Below are 27,325 nucleotides of genomic sequence, written 5' to 3'. Positions count from 1 at the left end.
TCTACCTAACAACTAGAGTAGGATGAAGTTGATCTACCTAGCAACTACAGTAGAATGAAGGTGATCTACCTAACAACTGGAGTAGAATGATGTTGATCTACCTAACAACAAGAGTAGTATGACGTTGATCTTCCTAACAACTAGAGTAGGATGAAGTTGATCTACCTAACAACTACAGTAGAATGAAGTTGATCTACCTTAAAACTACAGTAGGATGAAGTTGATCTACCTAACAACAAGAGTAGTATGACGTTGATCTTCCTAACAACTAGAGTAGGATGAAGTTGATCTACCTAACAACTACAGTAGAATGAAGTTGATCTACCTTAAAACTACAGTAGGATGAAGTTGATCTACCTAACAAATACAGTAGGATGAAGTTGATCTACCTAATAACTACAGTAGGATGAAATTGCATTAGACACAGATTTGTGATCTGCCATATGGTAGAGTTAGGATTTGGGGAGGATAAACTGATCCTAGACCTGGGCAGCTTCTACTACTGTAGACTACTACTGTAGGAACCACTTGGTTGACAGAGTTGATTTATGAGAAAAGACAAAGATGCTTAATTACCACCAACCGCGCCACAGAAGACACAAAGTAGAAGTTGCCCTTAGTCACAGATGTAGGATCAGTTTACCCTCACCAAATCTTATCTTTAGCTATAAGGGGAAAATGCTAATCTGGCCTTAGACCAGTGTGAGGGCTCAACATTCACTCTAGTCCCAGAATTAGGAACGCTATTAGAGAACAGCGACATCCACTAGTGCAACAGTTGTACTGTCGTATTAAAGGGGCTCTGCCTATGTATGCAACAGTTGTACTGTTGTATTAAAGGGGCTCTACCTATGTATGCAACAGTTGTACTGTCGTATTAAAGGGGCTCTGCCTATGTATGCAACAGTTGTACTGTCGTATTAAAGGGGCTCTACCTATGTATGCAACAGTTGTACTGTCGTATTAAAGGGGCTCTACCTATGTATGCAACAGTTGTACTGTCGTATTAAAGGGGCTCTGCCTATGTATGCAACAGTTGTACTGTCGTATTAAAGGGGCTCTACCTATGTATGCAACAGTTGTACTGTCGTATTAAAGGGGCTCTACCTATGTATGCAACAGTTGTACTGTCGTATTAAAGGGCTCTGCCTATGTATGCAACAGTTGTACTGTCGTATTAAAGGGGCTCTACCTATGTATGCAACAGTTGTACTGTCGTATTAAAGGGGCTCTGCCTATGTATGCAACAGTTGTACTGTCGTATTAAAGGGGCTCTACCTATGTATGCAACAGTTGTACTGTCGTATTAAAGGGGCTCTACCTATGTATGCAACAGTTGTACTGTCGTATTAAAGGGGCTCTGCCTATGTATGCAACAGTTGTACTGTCGTATTAAAGGGGCTCTACCTATGTATGCAACAGTTGTACTGTCGTATTAAAGGGGCTCTACCTATGTATGCAACAGTTGTACTGTCGTATTAAAGGGGCTCTGCCTATGTATGCAACAGTTGTTCTGTCGTATTAAAGGGGCTCTACCTATGTATGCAACAGTTGTACTGTCGTATTAAAGGGGCTCTACCTATGTATGCAACAGTTGTACTGTCGTATTAAAGGGGCTCTGCCTATGTATGCAACAGTTGTACTGTCGTATTAAAGGGGCTCTGCCTATGTATGCAACAGATCCACCTGCACAGGCCTTCATGTCTTTGTCCGTAGCTGTAACGGAATACAATTCCATAAACAAAGAATTGAATTTCACAAACCATGAGAATGAAGGAATTTGATAAATATTTGAGTAAAGCACTTTTAAGTGTGAACAGGTGGGTCAAACCTAGAGTGTATCTCAATAGTCTAGCTGACCCACAGCATTTGGAAGACTGAATTAGTGATGCACTGGCGCAATCCTGTGGACGTTGAGTGAACTACATCCACAACTCTCAACCAGGTGACCAGAGATCACTAGGTGGCCTCAGAGAGCTTTAAAGTGGTCTCCAGTACTGATTCAGTATCATCCCGAAGTTGAACGTATTTATGACAGTTAGATGGAGACAGACAGACTGACGGAGACACAGTGTGTGTGTGTGTGGGGAGCATATTGCTATTGAGAAAAGCCGCCATAGGCAGACCTGGCTCTCAAGAGAAGACAGGCTATGTGCTCACTGCCCACAAAATGATGTGGTAACTGAGCTGCGCTTCCTAACCTCCTGTCAAATATATGACCATATTAGAGACACATATTTCCCTCAGATTACACAATTACGCTATTGTTACAACACTGTATATAGACATAATATGACATTTGAAACGTCTTTATTCTTTTGGAACTTCTGTGAGTGTAATGTTTACTGTTGATTTTTTATTGTTTATTTCACTTTTGTTTATTATCTATTTCACTTGTTTTGGCAATGTTAACATATGTTTCCCATGCCAATAAAGCCCTTAAATTGAATTGAGAGAAAGAAAGAGACAGATATATAATTGAGAGAGGGATTTAATTGAGAGAGAGAAAAAAATGAATTGAGAGAGAGAAAAGAGAGAGAGAGAAAGTCGTTTGGGGTTTTCAAAATGCGAACCAGGCGCGCGCTGAGAGAGAAGTCGAGTTGAGGGACGCGCGAGGGAAGGAAGGTCTCCTCGCGCTGGAATAAAAGCGCTATTGATTGTTGCTTTGGAGTAGAACTCCACTATTCAGAGAGGGATACAATCGCTATAAATGAGGGAAAACGACGAAAAAGATGGATATAACCAACCAGAAGTGTGAAAATTGAAACAGAAAAGTTGTCAAGAAAACCCAAACATTAATTTACCTCAAACTGTTTGGTTGAAAGATGAATATGTGTACTTTTTTCAGATATTTTTTGGAGCGTCGAGCCAGGAGGAACATTCAGCAATAGAAAAGTAGACTATCTGACTGATAGTTAGGCCTATGGGTTTTTCTTTATTGGAAGCAATTAAACATGCATTTGATAATCTGTTAAGCTTTAGTGAAGGTTTAACGACACTAAATTGGACTTTTCTTCGGGACAGGTGTTGGGTTTGAGCTTTAATCAGTTGTTTAGTTGTTTTTGACTAGTTGTTTAGACATTTGAGGTGTTAGTTGCGCACAGGTTAAGGTAATAATTTATGGCACATATTCCAGCCCCCAAATATTTAGATAGTTTAGGCTACTGTTTGTCGAAAATAAAAATAAACCTATAACAACCTCTGTTTAATTCATTAAAAAGCTGTCAACATATCGTTAAATCTGCTAGTGGTTACAGCAACAGACAATAACTAAGTAGTCTGTTTTTCCCTCAATAATATGTGAAGCGGGGTTGTTTACGGTTTTCACGGATCCCTGGGGAACACATCGAGTTGAAAGACTCGTGCCGGAGCACTGAATTTAAACGAACTCTAGGGAAATTAAAGCCCAAGTCCGGAACAGAAAGAGAGATAACACGAAGCCCTTCTATCCTTTACAACATGGAGCTGCACAAATACCTGCTACTCCTCAAGTTCATAGTTCTCCTCAAAGGTAAGTTTGTAACAAGTTGTCACGTTGTCTATCGTCTCAACCTTTCTAGAGCTGTTTTTTTCTCTCACGAATACCTTTAAATCCGTGACCCTGACCATGACCCTTTACAAAGTCACTTCAATGACAGCATTTTGAAAGTTTAAGTAGCCTATACAAACATGTTCATGAAAATTAGGCATTTTCTAGTTCGAGATTCATCCGTATTCGTTATCCCAATGGCATTGTAGGACCGACAACCTCTGCAGAGAAGTCTCTGGAACTTTATGGCACAGCCAGCTAATGCACCTACAGTACATCATAGGTCCTAGAACATAAACACCGATCCCGTAAACCAGTTGAAAGATCTCTATAACCACTACAGTGTGCAGGGTCATTCTCTATGCTGAGACTTGGCCCAGCTATTTACTGTGTAGGCATACAGCTGTTTCCCTGGTTCCCCCCTGCTGCTGCTCCCCTGTCCAATTGTATGATATGGTAATCAGGTTACCTACTGGAGCTCCCTCAGTGGACTCACTCCTTATCTTCAAACAACCATGAATAATGAATAATGTGTTATATTTATACACAATATGGCTTTTCTCCAGGTCTCAAAGCTCAAAGAACTTGAAGTTTAAGTGATTCACCGAAACAACTGCAGGCATCATTCTCTAAGGTACAAAGTCTGAGGCAGGGAAATTCAGAAAGCTACATATAGCCTCCCTGTAGGCCTACATCATGTGAGAGATAATGCCCAGCCACTGCCATGGGGTCTAGACCTTTATGGCACAAGAGGTTTTCCACTTTCACCTCTAACCACAGAGTTACTGGTTCAAACACCATTTCGACTGCCACCTTAATCACTACATTGGTGGCAGAAGTGGGATTCTGCAGTCTGGCCTTTTTTGCCCTCCTGCGAGGTTTAACTGTACGCTGGGCTCTCCCACTTTATGTTTACATTCCTCATTTCCCTCACCCCAAACCCCCTCTCTCTAACCCCCTCTCTCCCCACAACCCCTCCCTCCTTGCAATGTCCCTCTTTCCTCTCAATCCCAGCCCCTCTTTCCTTTCTCCTCACAATCCCAGACCCTCTGTCCTCTCCTCACAACCCCAGCTCCTCTCTCCTCACAACCCCAGCCCCTCTCTCCTCACAACCCCAGCCCTCTCTCCTCACAACCCCAGCCCCTCTCTCCTCACAATCCCAGCCCCTCTCTCCTTTCTCCTCTCAATCCCAGCCCCTCTATCCTCTCTCCTCACAACCTCAGCCCCTCTCTCCTCTCTCCTCACAACCCCAGCCCCTCTCTCCTCACAACCCCAGCCCCTCTTTCCACTCAGCCTCAGCCCCTCTCTCCTCTCTCCTCTCTCCTCACAACCTCAGCCCCTCTCTCCTCAACCTCAGCCCCTCTCTCCTCTCTCCTCACAACCCCAGCCCCTCTCTCCTCACAACCCCAGCCTCTCTTTCCTCTCAACCCCAGCCCCTCTTTCCTCACAACCCCAGCCCCTCTCTCCTCACAACCCCAGCCCCTCTCTCCTCACAACCCCAGCCTCTCTTTCCTCTCAACCCCAGCCGCTCTCTCCTCACAACCCCAGCCCCTCTCTCCTCACAACCCCAGCCCCTCTCTCCTCACAACCTCAGCCCCTCTCTCCTCTCAACCCCAGCCCCTCTCTTCTCTCTCCTCTCAACCCCAGCCCCTCTCTTCTCTCTCCTCACAACCCCAGTCCCTCTCTCCTCACTACCCCAGTCGCTCTCTCCTCACAACCCCCTCTCCTCACAACCCCAGTCCCTCTCTCCTCACAACCCCCTCTCTCCTCTCAACCTCAGCCCCTCTCTCCTCTTTCCTCTCTCCTCACAACCTCAGCCCCTCTCTCCTCAACCCCAGCCCCTCTCTCCTCTCTCCTCACTACCCCAGCCCCTCTCTCCTCACAACCCCAGCCTCTCTTTCCTCTCAACCCCAGCCCCTCTCTTCTCTCTCCTCTCAACCCCAGCCCCTCTCTTCTCTCTCCTCACAACCCCAGCCCCTCTCTCCTCACAACCCCAGTCCCTCTCTCCTCACAACCCCCGTCCCTCTCTCCTCACTACCCCAGCCCCTCTCTCCTCACTACCCCAGTCCCTCTCTCCTCATAACCCCCTCTCCTCACAACCCCAGTCCCTCTCTCGTCACAACCCCAGCCCCTCTCTCCTCACAACCCCCCTCTCTCCTCACAACCCCAGCCCCTCTCTCCTCACAACCCCAGCCCCTCTCTCCTCACAACCCCCCTCTCCTCACAACCCCAGTCCCTCTCTCCTCACAACCCCAGTCCCTCTCTCCTCACAACCCCCTCTCTCCTCACAACCCCAGTCCCTCTCTCCTCACAACCCCAGTCCCTCTCTCCTCACAACCCCCTCTCCTCACAACCCCAGTCCCTCTCTCCTCACAACCCCAGTCCCTCTCTCCTCACAATCCCAGCCCCTCTCTCCTCCCTCCTCTCTCCTCACAACCTCAGCCCCTCTCTCCTCAACCCCAGCCCCTCTCTCCTCTCTCCTCACAACCCCAGCCCCCTCTCCTCACAACCCCACAACCCTCACAACCCCAGCCCCTCTCTCCTCACAACCTCAGCCCCTCTCTCCTCTCAACCCCAGCCCCTCTCTTCTCTCTCCTCTCAACCCCAGCCCCTCTCTTCTCTCTCCTCACAACCCCAGCCCCTCTCTCCTCACAACCCCAGTCCCTCTCTCCTCACAACCCCAGTCCCTCTCTCCTCACAACCCCAGTCCCTCTCTCCTCACTACCCCAGCCCCTCTCCTCACAACCCCAGTCCCTCTCTCCTCACAACCCCAGTCCCTCTCTCCTCACAACCCCAGCCCCACTCTCCTCACTACCCCAGTCCCTCTCTCCTCACAACCCCCTCTCCTCACAACCCCAGTCCCTCTCTCCTCACAACCCCCCTCTCTCCTCACAACCCCAGCCCCTCTTTCCTCACAACCTCAGCCCCTCTCTCCTCTCTCCTCACAACCCCAGCCCCTCTCTCCTCACAACCCCAGTCCCTCTCTCCTCACAACCCCAGCCCCTCTCTCCTCACAACCTCAGCCACTCTCTCCTCTCAACCCCAGCCCCTCTCTTCTCTCTCTCTCCTCACAACCCCAGTCCCTCTCTCCTCACAACCCCAGCCCCTCTCTCCTCACAACCCCAGCCCCTCTCTCCTCACAACCCCAGTCCCTCTCTCCTCTCTCCTCACAACCCCAGTCCCTCTCTCCTCTCTCCTCACAACCCCAGTCCCTCTCTCCTCACAACCCCCTCTCTCCTCACAACCCCAGTCCCTCTCTCCTCACAACCCCCTCTCTCCTCACAACCCCAGCCCCTCTCTCCTCACAACCCCCCTCTCCTCACAACCCCAGTCCCTCCCTCCTCACAACCCCCCTCTCCTCACAACTCCAGTCCCTCTCTCCTCACTGGCCCCCCTCTCTCCTCACAACCCCAGTCCCTCTCTCCTCACAACCCCCTCTCTCCTCGCAAACTCTCTTCATTTCCCTCACCCCAAACCCCCTCTCTCTAACCCCCTCTCTCCCCAAAACCCCTCCCTCCTTGCAACGTCCCTCTTTCCTCTCAATCCCAGCCCCTCTCTCCTCTCCTCACAACCTCAGCCCCTCTCTCCTCTCTCCTCACAACCTCAGCCCTCTCTCCTCACAACCCCAGCCCCTCTCTCCTCACAACCTCAGCCCCTCTCTCCTCACAACCCCAGCCCCTCTCTCCTCACAACCTCAGCCCCTCTCTCCTCTCAACCCCAGCCCTCTCTTCTCTCTCTCCTCTCAACCCCAGCCCCTCTCTTCTCTCTACTCACAACCCCAGCCCCTCTCTCCTCACAACCCCAGTCCCTCTCTCCTCACAATCCCAGCACCTCTCTCCTCACAACCCCCTCTCCTCACAACCCCAGCCCCCTCTCCTCACAACCCCCCCTCTCCTCACAACCCCAGTCCCTCTCTCCTCACAACCCCAGTCCCTCTCTCCTCACAACCCCAGTCCCTCTCTCCTCACAACCCCAGTCCCTCTCTCCTCACAACCCCAGTCCCTCTCTCCTCACAACCCCTTTCTATAACCTTCTCTCTGTTGTAATGTTCCCTCAGGGTTGTGTGAGTGTTTCAACATCGATGTTAAGCGGCCTCGTATCTACACTGGTCCAGAGGAGGCCCTATTTGGTTTCTCTGTGCTACAGCATGACAATGCGGGGGACAAATCGTGAGTACCAACGTCTGTATGTGTGTGTGTTTGTCAAAGGTCAAAAAGGGGGTGCTTATATTTGTCCTGTTTCACTGCATGTACAAGTGGGTAACCTGAATGAGTGTACAGGTTATTAATGCCGACCCTGGAGCGATTAGGGTTCACTGCCTTGCTCAATGGCAGGCTACCTGCCGCCCTCCAGGCTACCTGCCGCCCTCCAGGCTACCTGCCGTCCTCCGCCTTCCTCCGCCGTCCTCCAGGCTACCTGCCGCCCTCCAGGCTACCTACCGCCCTCCAGGCTACCTGCCGCCCTCCAGGCTACCTGCTGCCCTCCAGGCTACCTGCCGCCCTCCAGGCTACCTGCCGCCCTCCAGGCTACCTGCCGTCCTCCGCCTTCCTCCGCTGTCCTCCAGGCTACCTGCCACCCTCCAGGCTACCTACCGTCCTCCAGGCTACCTACCGTCCTCCAGGCTACCTGCCTCCTTCCAGGCTACCTGCCGTCCACCAGGCTACCTGCCGTCCTCCAGGCTACCTGCCGTCCACCAGGCTACCTGCCGTCCTCCAGGCTACCTGCCTCCTTCCAGACTACCTGCCGTCCACCAGGCTATCTGCCGTCCTCCAGGCTACCTGCCGCCCTCCAGGCTACCTGCCGTCCTCCAGGCTACCTGCCGTCCACCAGGCTATCTGCCGTCCTCCAGGCTACCTGCCGTCCTCCAGGCTACCTGCCGTCCTCCAGGCTATCTGCCGTCCTCCAGGCTACCTGCCGCCCTCCAGGCTACCTGCCGTCCACCAGGCTACCTGCCGTCCACCAGGCTACCTGCCGTCCTCCAGGCTACCTGCCGCCCTCCAGGCTACCTGCCGTCCTCCAGGCTATCAATTAGTGTATCTGTAGTAGGATGCATTGATAAAATCCTCACAACCTGATTGGCTGTGTGTGTGATTGTGATGCAGGATGCTGGTTGGTGCTCCTTGGGATGGACCTTCCAATACCAGGAGAGGAGACGTGTACAAATGCATCGTGGGAGAGGAGAGGAGTTCCAACTGCACCAAAACCAACCTAGGTGAGAGACAACTACAGATCTAGGATCAGCTTACCCTCCGCTGATCCTAATCTTAACCATTAGGAGGAGAAACACTAAACTGACCATAGCTCAGCCTCTAGGGAATGTCATTAACCATCTCTCTCCTCCCTCTCTGTCTCAGGTGAGAGCACGTTACAGAATGTATCTAGAAACCTGAAGAACTCTCATCTAGGAATGACCCTCAGTCCAGACTCACCTGATGGATTCCTGGTACGTTCTCTGTCCCATTGGCTGACTGGTTGACTGATTGATTGATGAATTGATTGAGTCAGTGGGCCAACATGGTCTTGAGTCTTGCAGACAACATGTGATCCTGGGTTACATATGGCTGTAGGAACTGAGTCAGTTCTGGAGGGATGTGGTGGGGGTGAGAGGAGGAGGTGTTTGTTTGGTATGGACTTTTCAATGAGTCAGCTGGGGTTGGCCATGTTCAGAAGGAATTAACATTAGATGCCATGTCCGAGTATGTTCAGAATACCCCCTCATTATAGGGCAGCTCTTCTTACCATACATTCAAGCGCACACACACACACACACACACACACACACACACACACACACACACACACACACACACACACACACACACACACACACACACACACACACACACACACACACACACACACACACACACACACACACACACACACACACACACACACTCTGGGCCACGTTGTCCTAGCAGAGTCTTCTGATCCAGGTATCTCCAGAACTCTATGGTTACAGAGGAATTACTGAGTGGCTGTGCCAGCAAACAGCCACTCCTGTGTGTGTGTGTGTCTGCCAGCAGTTTGCAGCTACTCTAGGTGCAGAGTCAAACACAGTTCACTAATGCCAGGGCCAGCCTGTTTTTGCGCGGGTGTATTTGAACCCCTGTGGTAGGGTCTAAAACAGGATCGGAATGCAGCTCTGGCCCTTTGTAATGACAGGCCTACCAAAAGCCATAGCAGCTCTCGCCCTCCTCTCCTTCTTTCCTTTCTCTCATCCCTCTCTCACCATCCCTCACCATCCCTCCTCTGTCTCTCTCTGTCTCTGTGTCTGTACTGGAGCTGTGCTGGGGCCTTTGGTAATGACAGGGTCATGTTTTCTCTCTCATCCCTCTCTCACCATCCCTCCCTCTGTCTCTCTCTGTCTCTGTGTCTGTACTGGAGCTGTGCTGGGGCCTTTGGTAATGACAGGGTCATGTTTTCATCCCTCTTTCCTCCCTCCCTTCTTCACTCTTTTCATTTTTATTTTGTCTCCTAGTGTGTATGAATGTTGTTCCTTTTATCCTAGCTCTCCTCTCTCCCCACACTCCTCCTTTCCCTTCCGCTCTCTTTGGTTTTAAAGCCAAATAAATAGTATGCTTTGAAGACATCAATATTGTTATGTGACTGTTCTGCCTCACCTCATTCACTACAATTGGGATTAAATGGCTTTATTGGTCTGCGGCTTTCCAGCTCTGGTACAATACTCATGAAAACTGCCACCATGTCATCAACTTCTTCACCCCATCCCTCGCTCTCTCTCTCTTCTCCCTCTCTTTCATTTCATATGTTCTCAAACCACAATTATATGCTTTTCCATGATATACCCCCCCTCGCTTATACCCAATTCTTCTCCTCATCTCTCTTTCATTCTCTCGCTCTCCCTCTCCCCACATCTCTCTCTATTTCTCTCTCTGTCTCCCTTCTCTCTCTCTCTCTCTGACTCTCTCTTTCTCTCTCAGGCCCCCGTCTCTCTGGTTCTCTGTCTTTCTCTCTCTCTTTCTTTTTCTCTCTCTCTATCTCTCTCGCTCTCAGTTCCCCCTCTCTCTCTTTCTTTCTCTCTCTTTCTCAGTCCCCCCTCTCTCTCTCAGTCCCCCCCTTTTGTCTCAGCCCCTCCTCAATTAAATTTCATTTCAAAGAGCTTTATTGGTATGGGAAACATATGTTTACATTGCCAAAGCAACTGAAATATATAATAAACAAAAGTGAAATAAACAATAAAAAATGACACTCACAAAAGTTCCCATGGCTATATACCGTGTTGTAGCGATGGGCAAATAGTTAAAGTACAAAAGGGAAAATAAATCAACTTAAATATGAGTTGTATTTACGATGGTGTTTGTTTTTCATTGGTAGCCCTTTTCTTGTGGCAACAGGTGACACATCATTCTGCTGTGATGGCAGACTGTGGTATTTCACCCAATAGATATGGAAGTTTATCAAAATTGGAGTTGTTTTCAAATTCTTTGTGGGTCTCTGTAATATGAATCAAATGTCTCTCTATGGTCATACATTTGGCAGGAGGTTAGGAAGTGCAGCTCAGTTTCCGCCTCATTTTGTGGGCAGTGAGCACATAGCCTGTCTTCTCTTGAGAGCCAGGTCTGCCTACGGTGGCCTTTCTCAATAGCAAGGCTATGCTCACTGAGTCTGTATATAGTCAAAGCTTTCCTTAAGTTTGGGGCAGTCACAGTGGTCAGGTATTCTGCCACTGTGTACTCCCTGTTTAGGACTAAATAGCATTCTAGTTTGCTCTGTTATTTTGTTGATTCTTTCCAATGTGTCAAGTAATTATCTTTTTGTTTTCTCATGATTTGGTTTGGTCTAATTGAGTTGCTGTCCTGGGGCTTTGTGGGGTCTGTGTTTGTGAACAGAGCCCCAGGACCAGCTTGCTTAGGGGACTCTTCTCCAGGTATATCTCTCTGTAGGCGGTGGCTTTGTAATCAAATGTTTGGGAATCACTTCCTTTTAGGTGGTTGTAGAATTTAACAACTAATTTCTTGATTTTGAGAGTTATTGGGTATCGGCGTAATTTTTCCTTGAAGGTCAGCATCCCGGAGTCGCCTCTTCACTGTTGACTTTGAGATGGGTGTTTTGCGGGTACTATTTAAGGAAGCTGCCAGTTGAGGTCTTGTGAGGCATCTGTTTCTCAAATTAGACAACATGATCTCGCCATCACGTTTGACAACTCCATTGTGTCCTCCTCCCAGAGCGCTAAGAACCTTGGCGTAATCCTGGACAACACCCTGTCGTTCTCAACTAACATCAAGGCGGTGGCCCGTTCCTGTAGGTTCATGCTCTACAACATCCACAGAGTACGACTCTGCCTCACACAGGAAGCGGCGCAGGTCCTAATCCAGGCACTTGTCATCTCCCGTCTGGATTACTGCAATTTGCTGTTGGCTGGGCTCCCTGCCTGTGCCATTAAACCCCTACAACTCATCCAGAACGCCGCAGCCTGTCTGGTGTTCAACCTTCCCAAGTTCTCTCACGTCACCCCGCTCCTCCGCTCTCTCCACTGGCTTCCAGTTGAAGCTCACATCCGCTACAAGACCATGGTGCTTGCCTACGGAGCTGTGAGGGAAATGGCACCTCAGTACCTCCAGGCTCTGATCAGGCCCTACACCCAAACAAGGGCACTGCGTTCATCCACCTCTGGCCTGCTCGCCTCCCTACCACTGAGGAAGTACAGTTCCCGCTCAGCCCAGTCAAAACTGTTCGCTGCTCTGGCCCCCCCAATGGTGGAACAAACTCCCTCACGACACCAGGACAGCGGAGTCAATCACCACCTTCCGGAGACACCTGAAACCCCACCTCTTTAAGGAATACCTAGGATAGGATAAAGTAATCCTTCTACCCCCCCCCTTAAATGATTTAGATGCACTATTGTAAAGTGGCTGTTCCACTGGATGTCATAAGGTGAATGCACCAATTTGTAAGTCGCTCTGGATAAGAGCGTCTGCTAAATGACTTAAATGTAAATGTAAATGTAAACCTAATGTACTTGTCCTCTTGCTCAGCTGTGCACCGGGGCCTCCAACTCCTCTTTCTATTCTGGTTAGAGCCCGTTTGCTCTGTTCTTGTACTTCCGGTGCCGACAGAGATGGCCGCCTCGCTTCGCGTTCCTAGGAAACTATGCAATTTTTTTTACGTGTTATTTCTTACATTAGTACCCCAAGTCATCTTAGGTTTCATTACATACAGTCGAGAAGAACTACTGAATATAAGATCAGCGTCAACTCACCATCAGTACGACCAAGAATATGTTTTTCGCGACGCAGATCCTGTGTTCTGCCTTTCAAACAGGACAACGGAATGGATCCCATGCAGCGACCCAAAAAAAACGACTCCGAAAAAGAGGGAAACGAGGCGGTCTTCTGGTCAGACTCCGGAGACGGGCACATCGTGCACCACTCCCTAGCATTCTTCTCGCCAATGTCCAGTCTCTTGACAACAAGGTTGATGAAATCCGAGCAAGGGTAGCATTCCAGAGGGACATCAGAGACTGTAACGTTCTTTGCTTCACAGAAACATGGCTCACTGGAGAGACGCTATCGGAGGCGGTGCAGCCAGCGGGTTTCTTCACGCATCGCGCCGACAGAAACAAACATATTTCTGGTAAGAAGAGAGGTGGGGGCGTATGCCTCATGACTAACGGGACATGGTGTGATGAAAGAAACATACAGGAACTCAAATCCTTCTGTTCACCTGATTTAGAATTCCTCACAATCAAATGTAGACCGCATTATCTACCAAGAGAATTCTCTTCTTCACAGCCGTATATATCCCCCCCCCCCCAAGCAGACACATCGATGGCTCTGAACGAACTTTATTTGACTCTTTGCAAACTGGAATCCATTTATCCAGAGGCTGCATTCATTGTAGCTGGGGATTTTAACAAGGCTAATCTGAAAACAAGACTCCCTAAATTTTATCAGCATATCGATTGCGCAACCAGGGGTGGAAAAACCTTGGATCATTGTTACTCTAACTTCCGCGACGCATATAAGGCCCTGCCCCGCCCTCCTTTCGGAAAAGCTGACCACGACTCCATTTTGGAGATCCCTGCCTACAGACAGAAACTAAAAGAAGAGGCTCCCACGCTAAGGTCTGTCCAACGCTGGTCCGACCAAGCTGACTCCACACTCCAAGACTGCTTCCATCACGTGGACTGGGATATGTTTCGTATTGCGTCAGATAACACAATATTGACGAATACGCTGATTCGGTGTGCGAGTTCATTAGAACGTGCGTTGAATATGTCGTTCCCATAGCAACGATTAAAACATTCCCTAACCAGAAACCGTGGATTGATGGCAGCATTCGTGTGAAACTGAAAGCGCGAACCACTGCTTTTAATCAGTGCAAGGTGACTGGTAACATGACCGAATACAAACAGTGCAGCTATTCCCTCCGCAAGGCTATTGTAAGGGTTTTCTGGTGAAAGAGAAGCGGACCAAAAAGCAGCATGGTGGTTATTCACGTTCTTTAATTTATAAAGAAACTACACATGAGATAACTAACAAAAACAACAAACGTGAGAAAACCTAAAACAGTCCTATCTGGTGCAAACACAGAGACAGGAACAATCACCCACAAACACACAGAGAAACCCAGGCTACCTAAGTATGATTCTCAATCAGAGACAACTAATGACACCTGCCTCTGATTGAGAACCATACTAGGCCGAAACATAGAAATTCCCAAAACCTAGAAAAACAAACAGACTGCCCACCCAACTCACGCCCTGACCATACTAACTAAATACAAAACACAGGAAATAAAGGTCAGAACGTGACAGTACCCCCCCCCAAAAGGTGCGGACTCCGCAAAACCTTGACCTATAGGGGAGGGTCTGGGTGGGCGTCTGTCCGCGGTGGCGGTTCTGGCGCGGGACGCGGACCCCACTTCACCATTGTCTTAGTCGGCCTTATTGTCCGCCTCCGTGGCTTTCTCACCATGGCAACCCCTCTCAATGACCCCACTGGACAGAGGGGCAGCTCTGGACAGAGGGGCAGAAGCTCTGGACAGAGGGGCAGGGGCTCGGGACAGAGGGGCAGGGGCTCTGGCGCCTCTGGGCTGAGGGGCTCTGGCGCCTCTGGGCTGAGGGGCTCTGGCGCCTCTGGGCTGAGGGGCTCTGGCGCCTCTGGGCTGAGGGGCTCCGGCAGCGGCGCCGGACAGGCGGGACGCTCCGGCAGCGGAGCCGGACAGGCGGGAGGCTCCGGCAGCGGCGCCGGACAGGCGGGACGCTCCGGCAGCGGCGCCGGACAGGCGGGACGCTCCGGCAGTGGCGCCGGACAGACGGGAGCACCTGCAGGGAGGAGACAGAGAGACAGCCTGGTGCGTGGAGCTGCCACAGGAGGCAGCGGCGCCGGACAGGCGGGACACTCCGGCAGCAGCGCCGGACAGGCGGGAGCACCTGCAGGGAGGAGACAGAGAGACAGCCTGGTGCGTGGGGCTGCCACAGGAACCACCAGGCTGGGGAGACCTTCAGGAGGCTTGGTGTTAGGAGGAGCCTGAAAGACCGGGCTGTGGGGGAGCACTGGAGCTCTGGTGCGCAACCTTGGCACCACTTCCCCAGGCTGGACAACTACACTAGCCCGGACCCTCCAGAGTGCAGGCACAGGTTGAACCGGGCTGTGGGTAAGCACGGGAGATCTAGTGCTTACTACACGCACCTCTCCCTTAGGCTCCACTCCCACAGTTGCCCGGCACGAGCGGAGCGCAGGCAGAGGACGCACTGCACCCTCCCAGCGCCCCGGAGACACAGCATGCAGAGCCGGCGCAGGATAACCTGGACCAAGACTGCCTACCGGCGACCAGACCCGCTGAGCAGGAACCATACGCCCTGGCTCAATGCCCACACTCGCATGGCACTTTCGGGGGGCTGCCCTATAGCGCACCGGGCTATGGGCACGCACTGGCGACACCGTGCGCTTAACCGCATAACACGGTGCCTGACCAGTAATGCGCTGCTTATCATAAGCACGAGGAGTGAGCTCAGGTCTGCTACCTGGCTTAGTACCACACCTCGTGTGCCCCCCAAAAAAATTGGGGCCGCCTCTCGTACCTGTCGCACTGCCGTGCTGGCTTCGTCAACCTCATTCTCCTGTAACCTTCCTTGCACTGCTCCATCGAATCCCAGGCGGGCTCCGGCACTCTCCCTGGGTCGACCGCCCACCTGTCTATCTCCTCCCAAGTTGTGTAGTCCAGTTTCTGCTCTGATGCTGGCCGCTCAGCTCTCGCTGCCTCCAGCTCTGCTTTGGGGCGGAGATTTTCCCCAGCCTGTGCCCAGGGTCCCTCTCCGTTCAGTATCTCCTCCCATGTCCAGGAGTCCTGTGATGCTGGCCTCTGTTGTTGATGCTGCTGCTGCTGTCGTCGCTGTCCTTTACCACGCCGCTTGGTCCGATTTAGGTGGGTGATTCTGTAATGAATTTCCTCCTCTTCTTCCGAAGAGGAGAGGCGAAACGGATCAGAGGACCAATACGCGGCGTGGTAAGTGTCCATGGTTCTTTTTAATACGTTAAGGTACACATGAACAACTGACTACAAAAAACAATAAATGTGAAAACTCAAAACAGTCCTATCTGGTGCAAACACAGAGACAGGAACAATCACCCACAAACACACAGTGAAACCCAGGCTACCTAAGTATGATTCTCAATCAGAGACAACTAATGACACCTGCCTCTGATTGAGAACCATACTAGGCCGAAACATAGAAATTCCCAAAACCTAGAAAAACAAACATAGACTGCCTACCCAACTCACGCCCTGACCATACTAACTAAATACAAAACACAGGAAATAAAGGTCAGAACGTGACAGCTATCAAACAAGCTAAGCGTTAGTACAGAGACAAAGTAGAATCAGACACAAGAGGCATGTGGCAGGGTCTACAGTCAATCACGGACTACAAGAAGAAATCCAGCCCAGTCACGGACCAGGATGTCTTGCTCCCAGGCAGCCTAAATAACTTTTTTTTACCGCTTTGACGACAATACAGTGCCACTGACACGGCCTGCAACGAAAACATGCGGACTCTCCTTCACTGCAGCCGAGGTGAGTAAGACATTTAAACGTGTTAACCCTCGCAAGGCTGCAGGCCCAGACGGCATCCCCAGCCGCGCACTCAGAGCATGCGCAGACCAGCTGGCCGGTGTGTTTACGGACATATTCAATCAATCCCTATACCAGTCTGCTGTTCCCACATGCTTCAAGAGGGGCACCATTGTTCCTGTTCCCAAGAAAGCTAAGGTAACTGAGCTAAATGACTACCGCCCCGTAGCACTCACTTCCGTCATCATCAAGTGCTTTGAGAGACTAGTCAAGGACCATATCACCTCCACCCTACCTGACACCCTAGACCCACTCCAATTTGCTTACCGCCCAAATAGGTCCACAGACGATGCAATCTCAACCACACTGCACACTGCCCTAACCCATCTGGACAAGAAGAATACCTATGTGAGAATGCTGTTCATCGACTACAGCTCGGCATTCAACACCATAGTACCCTCCAAGCTCGTCATCAAGCTCGAGACCCTGGGTCTCGACCCCGCCCTGTGCAACTGGGTACTGGACTTCCTGACGGGCCGCCCCCAGGTGGTGAGGGTAGGCAACAACATCTCCACCCCGCTGATCCTCAACACTGGGGCCCCACAAGGGTGCGTTCTGAGCCCTCTCCTGTACTCCCTGTTCACCCACGACTGCGTGGCCACGCACGCCTCCAACTCAATCATCAAGTTTGCGGACGACACAACAGTGGTAGGCTTGATTACCAACAATGACGAGACGGCCTACAGGGAGGAGGTGAGGGCCCTCGGAGTATGGTGTCAGGAAAATAACCTCACACTCAACGTCAACAAAACTAAGGAGATGATTGTGGACTTCAGGAAACAGCAGAGGGAACACCCCCCTATCCACATCGATGGAACAGTAGTGGAGAGGGTAGCAAGTTTTAAGTTCCTCGGCATACACATCACAGACAAACTGAATTGGTCCACTCACACAGACAGCATCGTGAAGAAGGCGCAGCAGTGCCTCTTCAACCTCAGGAGGCTGAAGAAATTTGGGTTGTCACCAAAAGCACTTACAAACTTCTACAGATGCACAATCGAGAGCATCCTGGCGGGCTGTATCACCGCCTGGTACGGCAACTGCTCCGCCCACAACCGTAAGGCTCTCCAGAGGGTAGTGAGGTCTGCACAACGCATCACCAGGGGCAAACTACCTGCCCTCCAGGACACCTACACCACCCGATGTTACAGGAAGGCCATAAAGATCATCAAGGACATCAACCACTCGAGCCACTGCCTGTTCACCCCGCTATCATCCAGAAGGCGAGGTCAGTACAGGTGCATCAAAGCTGGGACCGAGAGACTGAAAAACAGCTTCTATCTCAAGGCCATCAGACTGTTAAACAGCCATCACTAACACTGAGTGGCTGCTGCCAACACACTGACACTCACTCAACTCCAGCCACTTTAATAATGGGATTTGATGGGAAATGATGTAAATATATCACTAGCCACTTTAAACAATGCTACCTTATATAATGTTACTTACCCTACATTATTCATCTCATATGCATACATATATACTGTACTCTATATCATCGACTGCATCCTTATGTAATACATGTATCACTAGCCATTTTAACTATGCCACTTTGTTTACATACTCATCTCATATGTATATACTGTACTCGATACCATCTACTGTATCTTGCCTATTCTGCTCTGTACCATCACTCATTCATATATCTTTATGTACATATTCTTTATCCCCTTACACTGTGTATAAGACAGTAGTTTTGGAATTGTTAGTTAGATTTCTTGTTGGTTATTACTGCATTGTCGGAACTAGAAGCACAAGCATTTCGCTACACTCGCATTAACATCTGCTAACCATGTGTATGTGACAAATAACATTTGATTTGATTTGATTTGAAGGGAGTAGTAAACAGCACTGTACAAGATCTTCAGTTTCTTGGCAATTTATCACATGGAATAGCCATCATTTCTCAGAACAAGCAGAAGACAGAAGACAAGTCTTTGTTTCTGGCCATTTTGAGCCTGTAATCAAACCCACAAATGCTGATGCTCCAGATACTCAACCAGTCTAAACAAGTCCAGTTTTATTGCTTCTTTTAACAGCACCCTTGTTGTTTGTGTACATGGATTTTATAATGTCGTATGTTTTTCCCCAAAACCAGCATTCCATTCATTTATATAGCAGACCCTCATGAAAAACTGAGTCAAAAGCTTTTTTGACATCAACAAAGCATGAGAAAACGTTGCCTTTGTTTGTTTGACATTTAGGGTGTGCAGGGTGAATACGTGGTCTGTCGTATGGCAACCCCCCCCCTTCTCTCTGTCTCCCACCCTCTTTCTCTATCTGGGTCTGCCTCCCCTTCACTCAGCTTGCTGGTGTTTATTGGTGTGTTCAGTAGCAGACCTGACCAACAGCCCAGTGGAGAAGTCAACTCTGTCCTTGTCTTGTGCCTCTCACTCTCACCAATAAATCAGTGCTAGCTAGGACCATATGACACATGTATACATTATGTTTACCTTTACAGGTTCACTTAAAGCTAAAATAATAACCATGTGTGTGTGTGTGTGTGTGTGTGTGTGTGTGTGTGTGTGTGTGTGTGTGTGTGTGTGTGTGTGTGTGTGTTCCAGGCGTGTGCGCCCCTGTGGTCTCAGGAGTGTGGTACCTCAGTCTTCAGTACGGGGATCTGTGTTTCTGTCAGCAACGACTTGGAACCTAGAGAGACCATCGCCCCTACAGCACAGAGTAACTACACACACACACGCACGCACGCAAGCACGCACGCACGCACGCACGCACGCACGCACACGCACACACGCACACACACACACACACACACACACACACACACACACACACACACACACACACACACACACACACACACACACACACACACACACACACACAAGAGTGGGTTGCATTTATGGGTTGCATCACACACACACATCACAGCTGAATGGTAATGACTCAGTAGAGTTCATTTCATGGGGTTTTGGGGGTCCTTAGTACTCTCAGCATTCCCTTATGGATCCAATAATATGTGTTTTCTGTCCAGGATGTGCAACATACATGGACATAGTGATCGTTCTGGATGGCTCCAATAGCATCTATCCCTGGTATGAAGTCCAGAACTTCCTCAGTAACATCCTCAGCAAGTTCCATATCAGCCCAGAACAGATGCAGGTAAGATTGTGTGTGTGTGTGTTTGTGTGTGTGTGTGTCTATACATTTCTGTGATGAAATCCTCAATGGCACAAGAGCTGGCCTAAACATAGGGAACATGAGGGGTGAAGAAACATGAGGGGAGAGGGAACATGAGGGGAGAGGGAACATGAGGGGTGAAGAAACATGAGGGGAGAGGGAACATGAGGGGAGAGGGAACATGAGGGGAGAAGGAACATGAGGGGAGAAGAAACATGAGGGGAGAGGGAACATGAGGGGAGAGGGAACATGAGGGGAGAGGGAACATGAGGGGAGAGGGAACATGAGGGGAGAGGGAACATGAGGGGAGAAGAAACATGAGGGGAGAGGAAACATGAGAGGAGAGGGAACATGAGGGGAGAGGTAACATGAGAGGAGAGGGAACATGAGGGGAGAGGGAACATGAGGGGAGAAGAAACATGAGGGGAGAGGGAACATGAGAGGAGAGGGAACATGAGGGGAGAGGGAACATGAGGGGAGAGGGAACATGAGGGGAGAGGGAACATGAGGGGAGAGGGAACATGAGGGGAGAGGGAACATGAGGGGAGAGGGAACATGAGGGGAGAGGGAACATGAGGGGAGAGGGAACATGAGGGGAGAGGGAACATGAGTGGAGAGGGAACATGAGGGGAGAAGAAACATGAGGGGAGAGGAAACATGAGGGGAGAGGGAACATGAGGGGAGAAGAAACATGAGGGGAGAGGGAATATGAGGGGAGAGGGAACATGAGGGGAGAGGGAACATGAGGGGAGAGGGAACATGAGGGGAGAGGGAACATGAGGGGAGAGGGAACATGAGGGGAGAGGGAACATGAGGGGAGAGGGAAATGAGGGGAGAGGGTACATGATGGGAGATATGAGGGGAGAGGGAACATGAGGGGAGAGGGAACATGAGAGGAGAGGGAACATGAGGGGAGAGGAAACATGAGGGGAGAGGGAACATGAGGGGAGAGGGTACATGATGGGAGAGGGTACATGAGGGGAGAGGGAAAATGAGGGGAGAGGGAACATGAGAGGAGAGGGAATATGAGGGGAGAGGGAACATGAGGGGAGAGGGAACATGAGGGGAGAGGGAACATGAGGGGAGAGGGTACATGAGGGGAGAGGGAACATGAGGGGAGAGGGAATATGAGAGGAGAGGGAACATGAGGGGAGAGGAAACATGACGGGAGAGGGAACATGAGGGGAGAGGGAACATGAGGGGAGAAGAATTAGCAGTGGGGTAGAAGTTAGGGGAGGATGGGAGATGAGAAGGAAAGGGAGAAGAGGAGGGGGAGAGGGGGAAGATTAGAGGAGAATGGGAATAAGGGGTTTGGAGGGGGTCAGTAGCAGAGGGGTAGAGGTTTGGGTTGAGGATTGGAGAGGGAGATGGGGACAATAGAGGACAGGGGGACATGGGGTCCTGTTCTATCTGTGGATATCCCACTGTATGCTTAACTACATTGGAAAGACAGCCAGACACAATTACGTGTGTGGTTTTGTTTCTACCATGACCATGGTTGTGTTCAGGTGGGGGTTTTGCAGTACGGTGAGGTTGCGGTCCATGAGTGGTCACTGAGAGACTACCAGACAACACAGGAGGTGGTTGAAGCGGCTAAGAACATCAGCCGACAGGAGGGGCGGGAGACACGCACAGCATACGCCATCCACATGGGCTGGTACGTCTGTCAATCAATTATAAGCCATTCTCATTGGCTGGTCAATGTCCCAATCATAACTCACTCTGCCCTTTAACAATGTCAAATATTTTCTTATTATTTTCTTCTCTGTGGAACATGGAATCCAGCTGAGGCTGAGGGGTATAGAGGTCATTGGTCAAAACATAACAAACAGCTGTCTAATATGGACACCTGATATCTCACACCATAAAAGTTATCCTTTGAAAATTACATTCCTCCTTTATTAAACTCATACACATATAGTGTACTACACCCATACTACACACACACACCCGTACTCTACACACCACTGCTTTCATTCTCACTCACACACACCCGTACTCTACACACCGTGGCTTTCATTCTCACACACACACACACACACACACACACACACACACACACACACACACACACACACACACACACACACACACACACACACACACACACACACACACACACACACACACACACACACACACACACACACACAAGCAAGGCAGGTAATTGGAGAGTTTCTGTTTTCCAGCACATTCAAAGGTAAATGGTCAGGATGTGAGAAGGGCAGTTTAAAGAGAAGTCAATGGAAATTTTAAAAGCAGTATAAAATCAGTTTAAAATCAGTTTAAAATCAGTTCAAAGGCGGTGACTGGAAATACACCTAAGTAAAACAGACATCTTTCTTTTACTAATACTATTAACCAATGTTCCCTCCAATGTTTTTCATCACTGAGCAAATTTCAGGTCAGCTGAGCGCAAAGTTTAACAGGGAAATTCTGTGCAACTTCCGGCATGCGTTTACTGTGAACACTGAGGCTGCACCCGTTTTCAGTTTGTTTTAACAGTGGTCAAGTAGGCTACTGTGACTATTTGATCATAATGTAGGCCTATCAGAGTGGTCTACTATCAAAAATAATGGAGGAAATGCATCCCATAACATTTTAACATGGAAATTGCTGTTCTATCATTCAGCTTACAGTAGCAGCCAATGTGTGGTGCTCAATGTAGGCCTACATTCCATGAGACTTGTGAAAGAACCTGTGGGCTTGACATGAACCTGTTTAGCCACCTGTCCTTCAGATAAGGTGACTGAACATTTTGTTGTGTTGTTTGAAGCAAGAAACCACTTTACAAAATAAAATGTATTATTATTCCCACACCATTATTACAGAGAATCAGACAAATTATGCTACCCTCTGCCTATTGGCTACTTAGCTTGTTCAAGACTATTTAAAAATACAACACAGATTTTCAATGTCTAGAAATGCACACGTTTTGTGCTCTTGTAGGAAGCAACCACTCCCCTATTGCTGACAACAGATTCTATATAACTGAGCTAATAACTCACTAACTAGCAAAGGATATGAACAAATGTAGAAATGTGCACACGTTGCTACGTGTAGCTCTCACTTTGATCTCAAAACAAGAACATCTACTGACGACTGCTCATGCTGTACAAACAGTCCAGTTCAAAGTGAAACGCATAGACCCATATATGGCAATGGTCTATTTGCATATAGGCCTACTGCAGCTCTGATTGGTTATAGCGCACCGGTCTGTGTAGAGTATGGGCCTGAGTCGTGCCTGTTAATGTAATAGAATCCCACTCCGATGCATTCGAATACAACAACATCTCTTGCATAGTTCGATTTGTTTTGGTATGTTGTATTGAAAGTGGCTAATATTGCGTTGATTCGATCACAATTTCCACAGTAAAGGGAAACGTTGATAGTGTTAACTAACGGAAAACTCTAGAAAGTTGATTGAAGTTCAATCTCATGCCTCTCAGCATGCTCTGATATTCTGCACGGTCCAGGGGGATCTGTGCATGTGCACTGCACGCAGTTTAGAGTGGACATTGGTATTAACCCTTGTTTATGAGTGCTGGGTCGAAACGGTCATAGAACATGTCAGATGGACTCCGTCCGTCTGTCTGTCCGTCCGTCCGTCTGTCTGTGCTGTTTTGTTTCTTGGACTTCTTGTACGAATCAAACACACACAGATGAAAAGATACCACAGAGCTGGCATTGGTAGGAAGACTGACGGGGTTGGCTGTTGCTGGGTCAGCAGAGCTGCAGGCGTGGCCACTGTAGTACAGCCTGGTTAGCTCCTACAGCCACTGCAGCTGTACAAACACACACACACAGTCACGCACACACACACACTCTGGAGGAGTGTGAGAACGAAACATCACCGGTGTGACACACACACACACACACACACAGTCACGCACACACACACACTCTGGAGGAGTGTGAGAAGAGAAACATCACCGGTGTGACACACACACACACACACACACACACACACACACACACACACACACACACACACACACACACACACACACGCACACACACACTCTGGAAGAGTGTGAGAAGAGAAACATCACCGGTGTGACACACACACACACACACACACACACACACACACACACACACACACACACACACACACACACACACACACACACACACACACACACACACACACACACACACACACACGAAGCAGTATAAGACACAGAGGCTAAATTAGTGATATAGGAGAGTAAAGCAGTCTATTAAAAGGGTATCAGCTACTGCCTCTCACTGTGTCATACATGTTTTACCATGTGACACACACACACACGCACACACATGCTGTGTCATGACCACACACACACACACGCACACACATGCTGTGTCATGACCACACACACACGCACACACATGCTGTGTCATGACCACACACACACACACACACATGCTGTGTCATGACCACACACACACACACACACACATGCTGTGTCATGACCACACACACACGCACACACATGCTGTGTCATGACCACACTCCTGACTATAAAAGTGTAACTACAACCAGACCTCCCAATTAACACCACTCTTTCATCTAACTCCTCCCCCTCCTTTCTCTTCCCTTCATCTCTTTCTCTCATTCTCTCTTCTCTCCTTCCACAGTCTGTTCTCACATATGTCCCTCTCTTTCTCTCATTTCTCCCTCTCCTTCACTTTCTCTTTACCCCAGTTTTATCCCCCTGTATTTCACACAGTCTCTCAGCCACATCAGAGCTGGGCTCTTACCCACCCTTTTTACTAGTGGATTTCACACTATTCTTTTATTTTTGTCTTTCTCTGTGTCTCTTTCTCGCTGTATGTCCATAGGCCCTGGTCTCTCTGCTCTCTTTAATTGGTCAAGTGGCAGCACAGTAATTGCTGGTTTATTCCTGCTTTATGCTTGTTTGTAATAAACGGTTTTTAAAAGTGTTTTTCTCTCTTGCTCCACTAGTGTTCTAGAATGTTTATCTTCAGTCATCTCTCCTCTTCACAACCTCTCCTTATGTTACTTTTCCTTCCTTCTCTTTTTCCTTTCTTCTACTACATCTTCCCTCCATCTATCCTTGTGCTTTCTTCTCTCTCTCCTCCCTCTCATCTCCTCTCCCACTCCTCCCTCTCTTCTCTCTCTCCTCCCTCTCATCTCCTCTCCCTCTCCTCTCTCTCATCTCCTCTCCCTCTCCTCTCTCTCTCCTCCCTCTCTTCATATCTCTCTATTCTCCCTCTCTTCTCATCTCTCTCTCCTCCCTCTCATCTCCTCTCCCTCTCTTCCCTCTCTCCTCCCTCTTCTCATTTCTCTCTTCTCCCTCTGTTCTCATCCCTCTCTTCTCCCTCTCTTCTCACCTCTCTCTCTCCTCCCTCTCATATTCATATCCTCTCTCTCTCCCTCTCTTCTCATCTCTCTCTCCTCCCTCTCTTCTCCTCTCTCTCCTACTTCTCTTCTCCTCTCTCATCTCCACCCTTTCTCTCTCCCTCTCCTCTCTCTCTCCTCGCTCTCATCTCCTCTCCCTCTCCTCCCTCTCTCCTCCCTTTCTTCTCCTCTCTCTCCTCCTTCTCTTCTCCCTCACTTCTCCTCTCTCATCTCCACCCTTTCTCTTTCCTTCTCCTCTATCTCTCTCTCCTCCCTCTCATCTCTTCTCCCTCTCCTCTCTCTCTCCTCCCTTTCTTCTCATCTCTCTCTCCTCCCTCTCTTCTCCCTTTCTTCTCATCTCTCTCTCTCTCTCCTCTCTCTCTTCTCATCTCTCTCTCCTCCCTCTCTTCTCCTCTCTCATCTCCACCCTTTCTCTCTCCCTCTCCTCTCTCTCTCCTCCCTCTCTCCTCTTGTCTGTGGCTGGCTGTATAATTAGCAGGCTGTGCAGGGAAACGGTTGTTTTTAACCAGACCGTTTCTTGCGGGTTCACCACATACTTTATATTTAGCTTGGGCCAGAATTACGCCTGAAAATGACTGAGTTCAGTAACACTGGCTGCACTAGGCATTGTGTGTGTGTGTGTGTGTGTGTGTGTGTGTGTGTGTGTGTGTGTGTGTGTGTGTGTGTGTGTGTGTGTGTGTGTGTGTGTGTGTGTGTGTGTGTGTGTGTGTGTGTGTGTGTGTGTGTGTGTGTGTGTGTGTGTGTGTGTGTGTGTGTGTGTGTGTGTGATTTTTCAGGGTCTCTACATACTTTGTACGTAGGAAAACCTGCAAAATCGGGAAATGTATCAAATACTTGTTATCCCCACTGTAGGTCCTGGATGGCAGGGAGCTTGGCCCCAATGATGTACTGGACCATACGCACTACCCTCTGTACACTACCCTCTGTACACTACCCTCTGTACACTACCCACTGTACACTACCCTCTGTACACTACCCCCTGTACACTACCCCCTGTACACTACCCTCTGTACACTACCCTCTGTACACTACCCTCTGTACACTACCCCCTGTACACTACCCTCTGTACACTACCCTCTGTACACTACCCTCTGTACACTACCCTCTGTACACTACCCTCTGTACACTACCCTCTGTTCACTACCCTCTGTACACTACCCTCTGTACACTACCCTCTGTACACTACCCTCTGTACACTACCCTCTGTACACTACCCTCTGTACACTACCCACTGTACACTACCCTCTGTACACTACCCTCTTGAAGCTCTCAACCTGCTCCACTTTCTTATCCGTATCTTTTTGAAACTGCATTGTTGGTTTGGGGCTCGTAAATAAGCATTTTACTGTAAGGTCTACTATACCTGTTGTATTCAGCATTTCACTGTAAGGTCTACTATACCTGTTGTATTTGGCGCATGTGACTAATACAATTTGATTTGATTTAGATTTACAGCCTCGTCGATGAGAATGGGGCGTGCTCGTCCTCCTTTTCCTGTAGTCCACAATCATCTCTTTTGTCTTGATTACGTTGAGGGATAGGTTGTTATTCTGGCACCACCCGGCTAGGTCTCTGACCCCCTCCCTATAGGCTGTCTCGTCATTGCCGGTGATAAGGCCTACCACTGTTGTGTCGTCTGCAAACTTAATGATGGTGTTGGAGTTGTGCCTGGCCATGCAGACGTGGATGAACAGGGAGTATAGGAGGGGACTGAGCACGCACCCCTGATGGGCGCCAGTGTTGCTACCTACCCTCACCACCTGGGGGCGGCCCGTCAGGAAGTCCAGGATCCAGTTGCAGAGGGAGGTGTTTAGTCCCAGGGTCCTTAGCTTAGTGATGAGCTTTGAGGGCACAATGGTTTTGAACACTGAGCTGTAGTCAATTAATAGTATTCTCATGGAGGTGTTCCTTTTGTCCAGGTGGGAAAGGGCAGGGGGGAGTGCAATAGAGATTGCATCATCTGTGGATCTGTTTGAGCGGTATGCAAATTGGAGTGGGTCTAGGGTTTCTGGGTTAATGTGAGCCATTACCAGCCTTTCAAAGCACTTCATGGCTACAGACGTGAGTGCTACGGGTCTGTAGTCATTTAGGCAAGTCGCCTTAGTGCTCTTGGGCACAGGGACTATGGTGGTCTGCTTGAAACATGTTGGTATTACAGACTCAATCAGGGACATGTTGAAAATGTCAATGAGACA

General features: G+C 49.3%; 1 protein-coding gene across 2 annotated transcripts in view; it reads left to right on the top strand.

Annotated features, from left to right (window-relative positions):
• The first annotated feature begins 2,604 nt into the window (after positions 1-2,604).
• LOC124006252 (integrin alpha-10-like) overlaps positions 2,605-27,325 on the top strand; it is a 55,487-nt gene continuing 30,766 nt past the window's right edge. For both annotated transcript variants that reach the window (XM_046316141.1, XM_046316140.1), the window contains exons 1-7: positions 2,605-3,511; positions 7,587-7,698; positions 8,632-8,741; positions 8,884-8,972; positions 19,192-19,306; positions 19,620-19,747; positions 21,274-21,422. In XM_046316141.1, coding sequence (XP_046172097.1) covers positions 3,460-3,511; positions 7,587-7,698; positions 8,632-8,741; positions 8,884-8,972; positions 19,192-19,306; positions 19,620-19,747; positions 21,274-21,422 — 755 coding nt within the window. In that variant the 5' untranslated portion in view covers positions 2,605-3,459. The remainder of the gene's footprint in view (positions 3,512-7,586; positions 7,699-8,631; positions 8,742-8,883; positions 8,973-19,191; positions 19,307-19,619; positions 19,748-21,273; positions 21,423-27,325) is intronic.

The sequence above is a fragment of the Oncorhynchus gorbuscha genome, linkage group LG19, assembly GCF_021184085.1.
Source record: "Oncorhynchus gorbuscha isolate QuinsamMale2020 ecotype Even-year linkage group LG19, OgorEven_v1.0, whole genome shotgun sequence".
In the NCBI taxonomy this organism is placed as follows: domain Eukaryota; kingdom Metazoa; phylum Chordata; class Actinopteri; order Salmoniformes; family Salmonidae; genus Oncorhynchus; species Oncorhynchus gorbuscha.
Note: the sequence above shows the minus strand (reverse complement) of the source record. Positions and strands in the feature narration are given on the sequence as shown.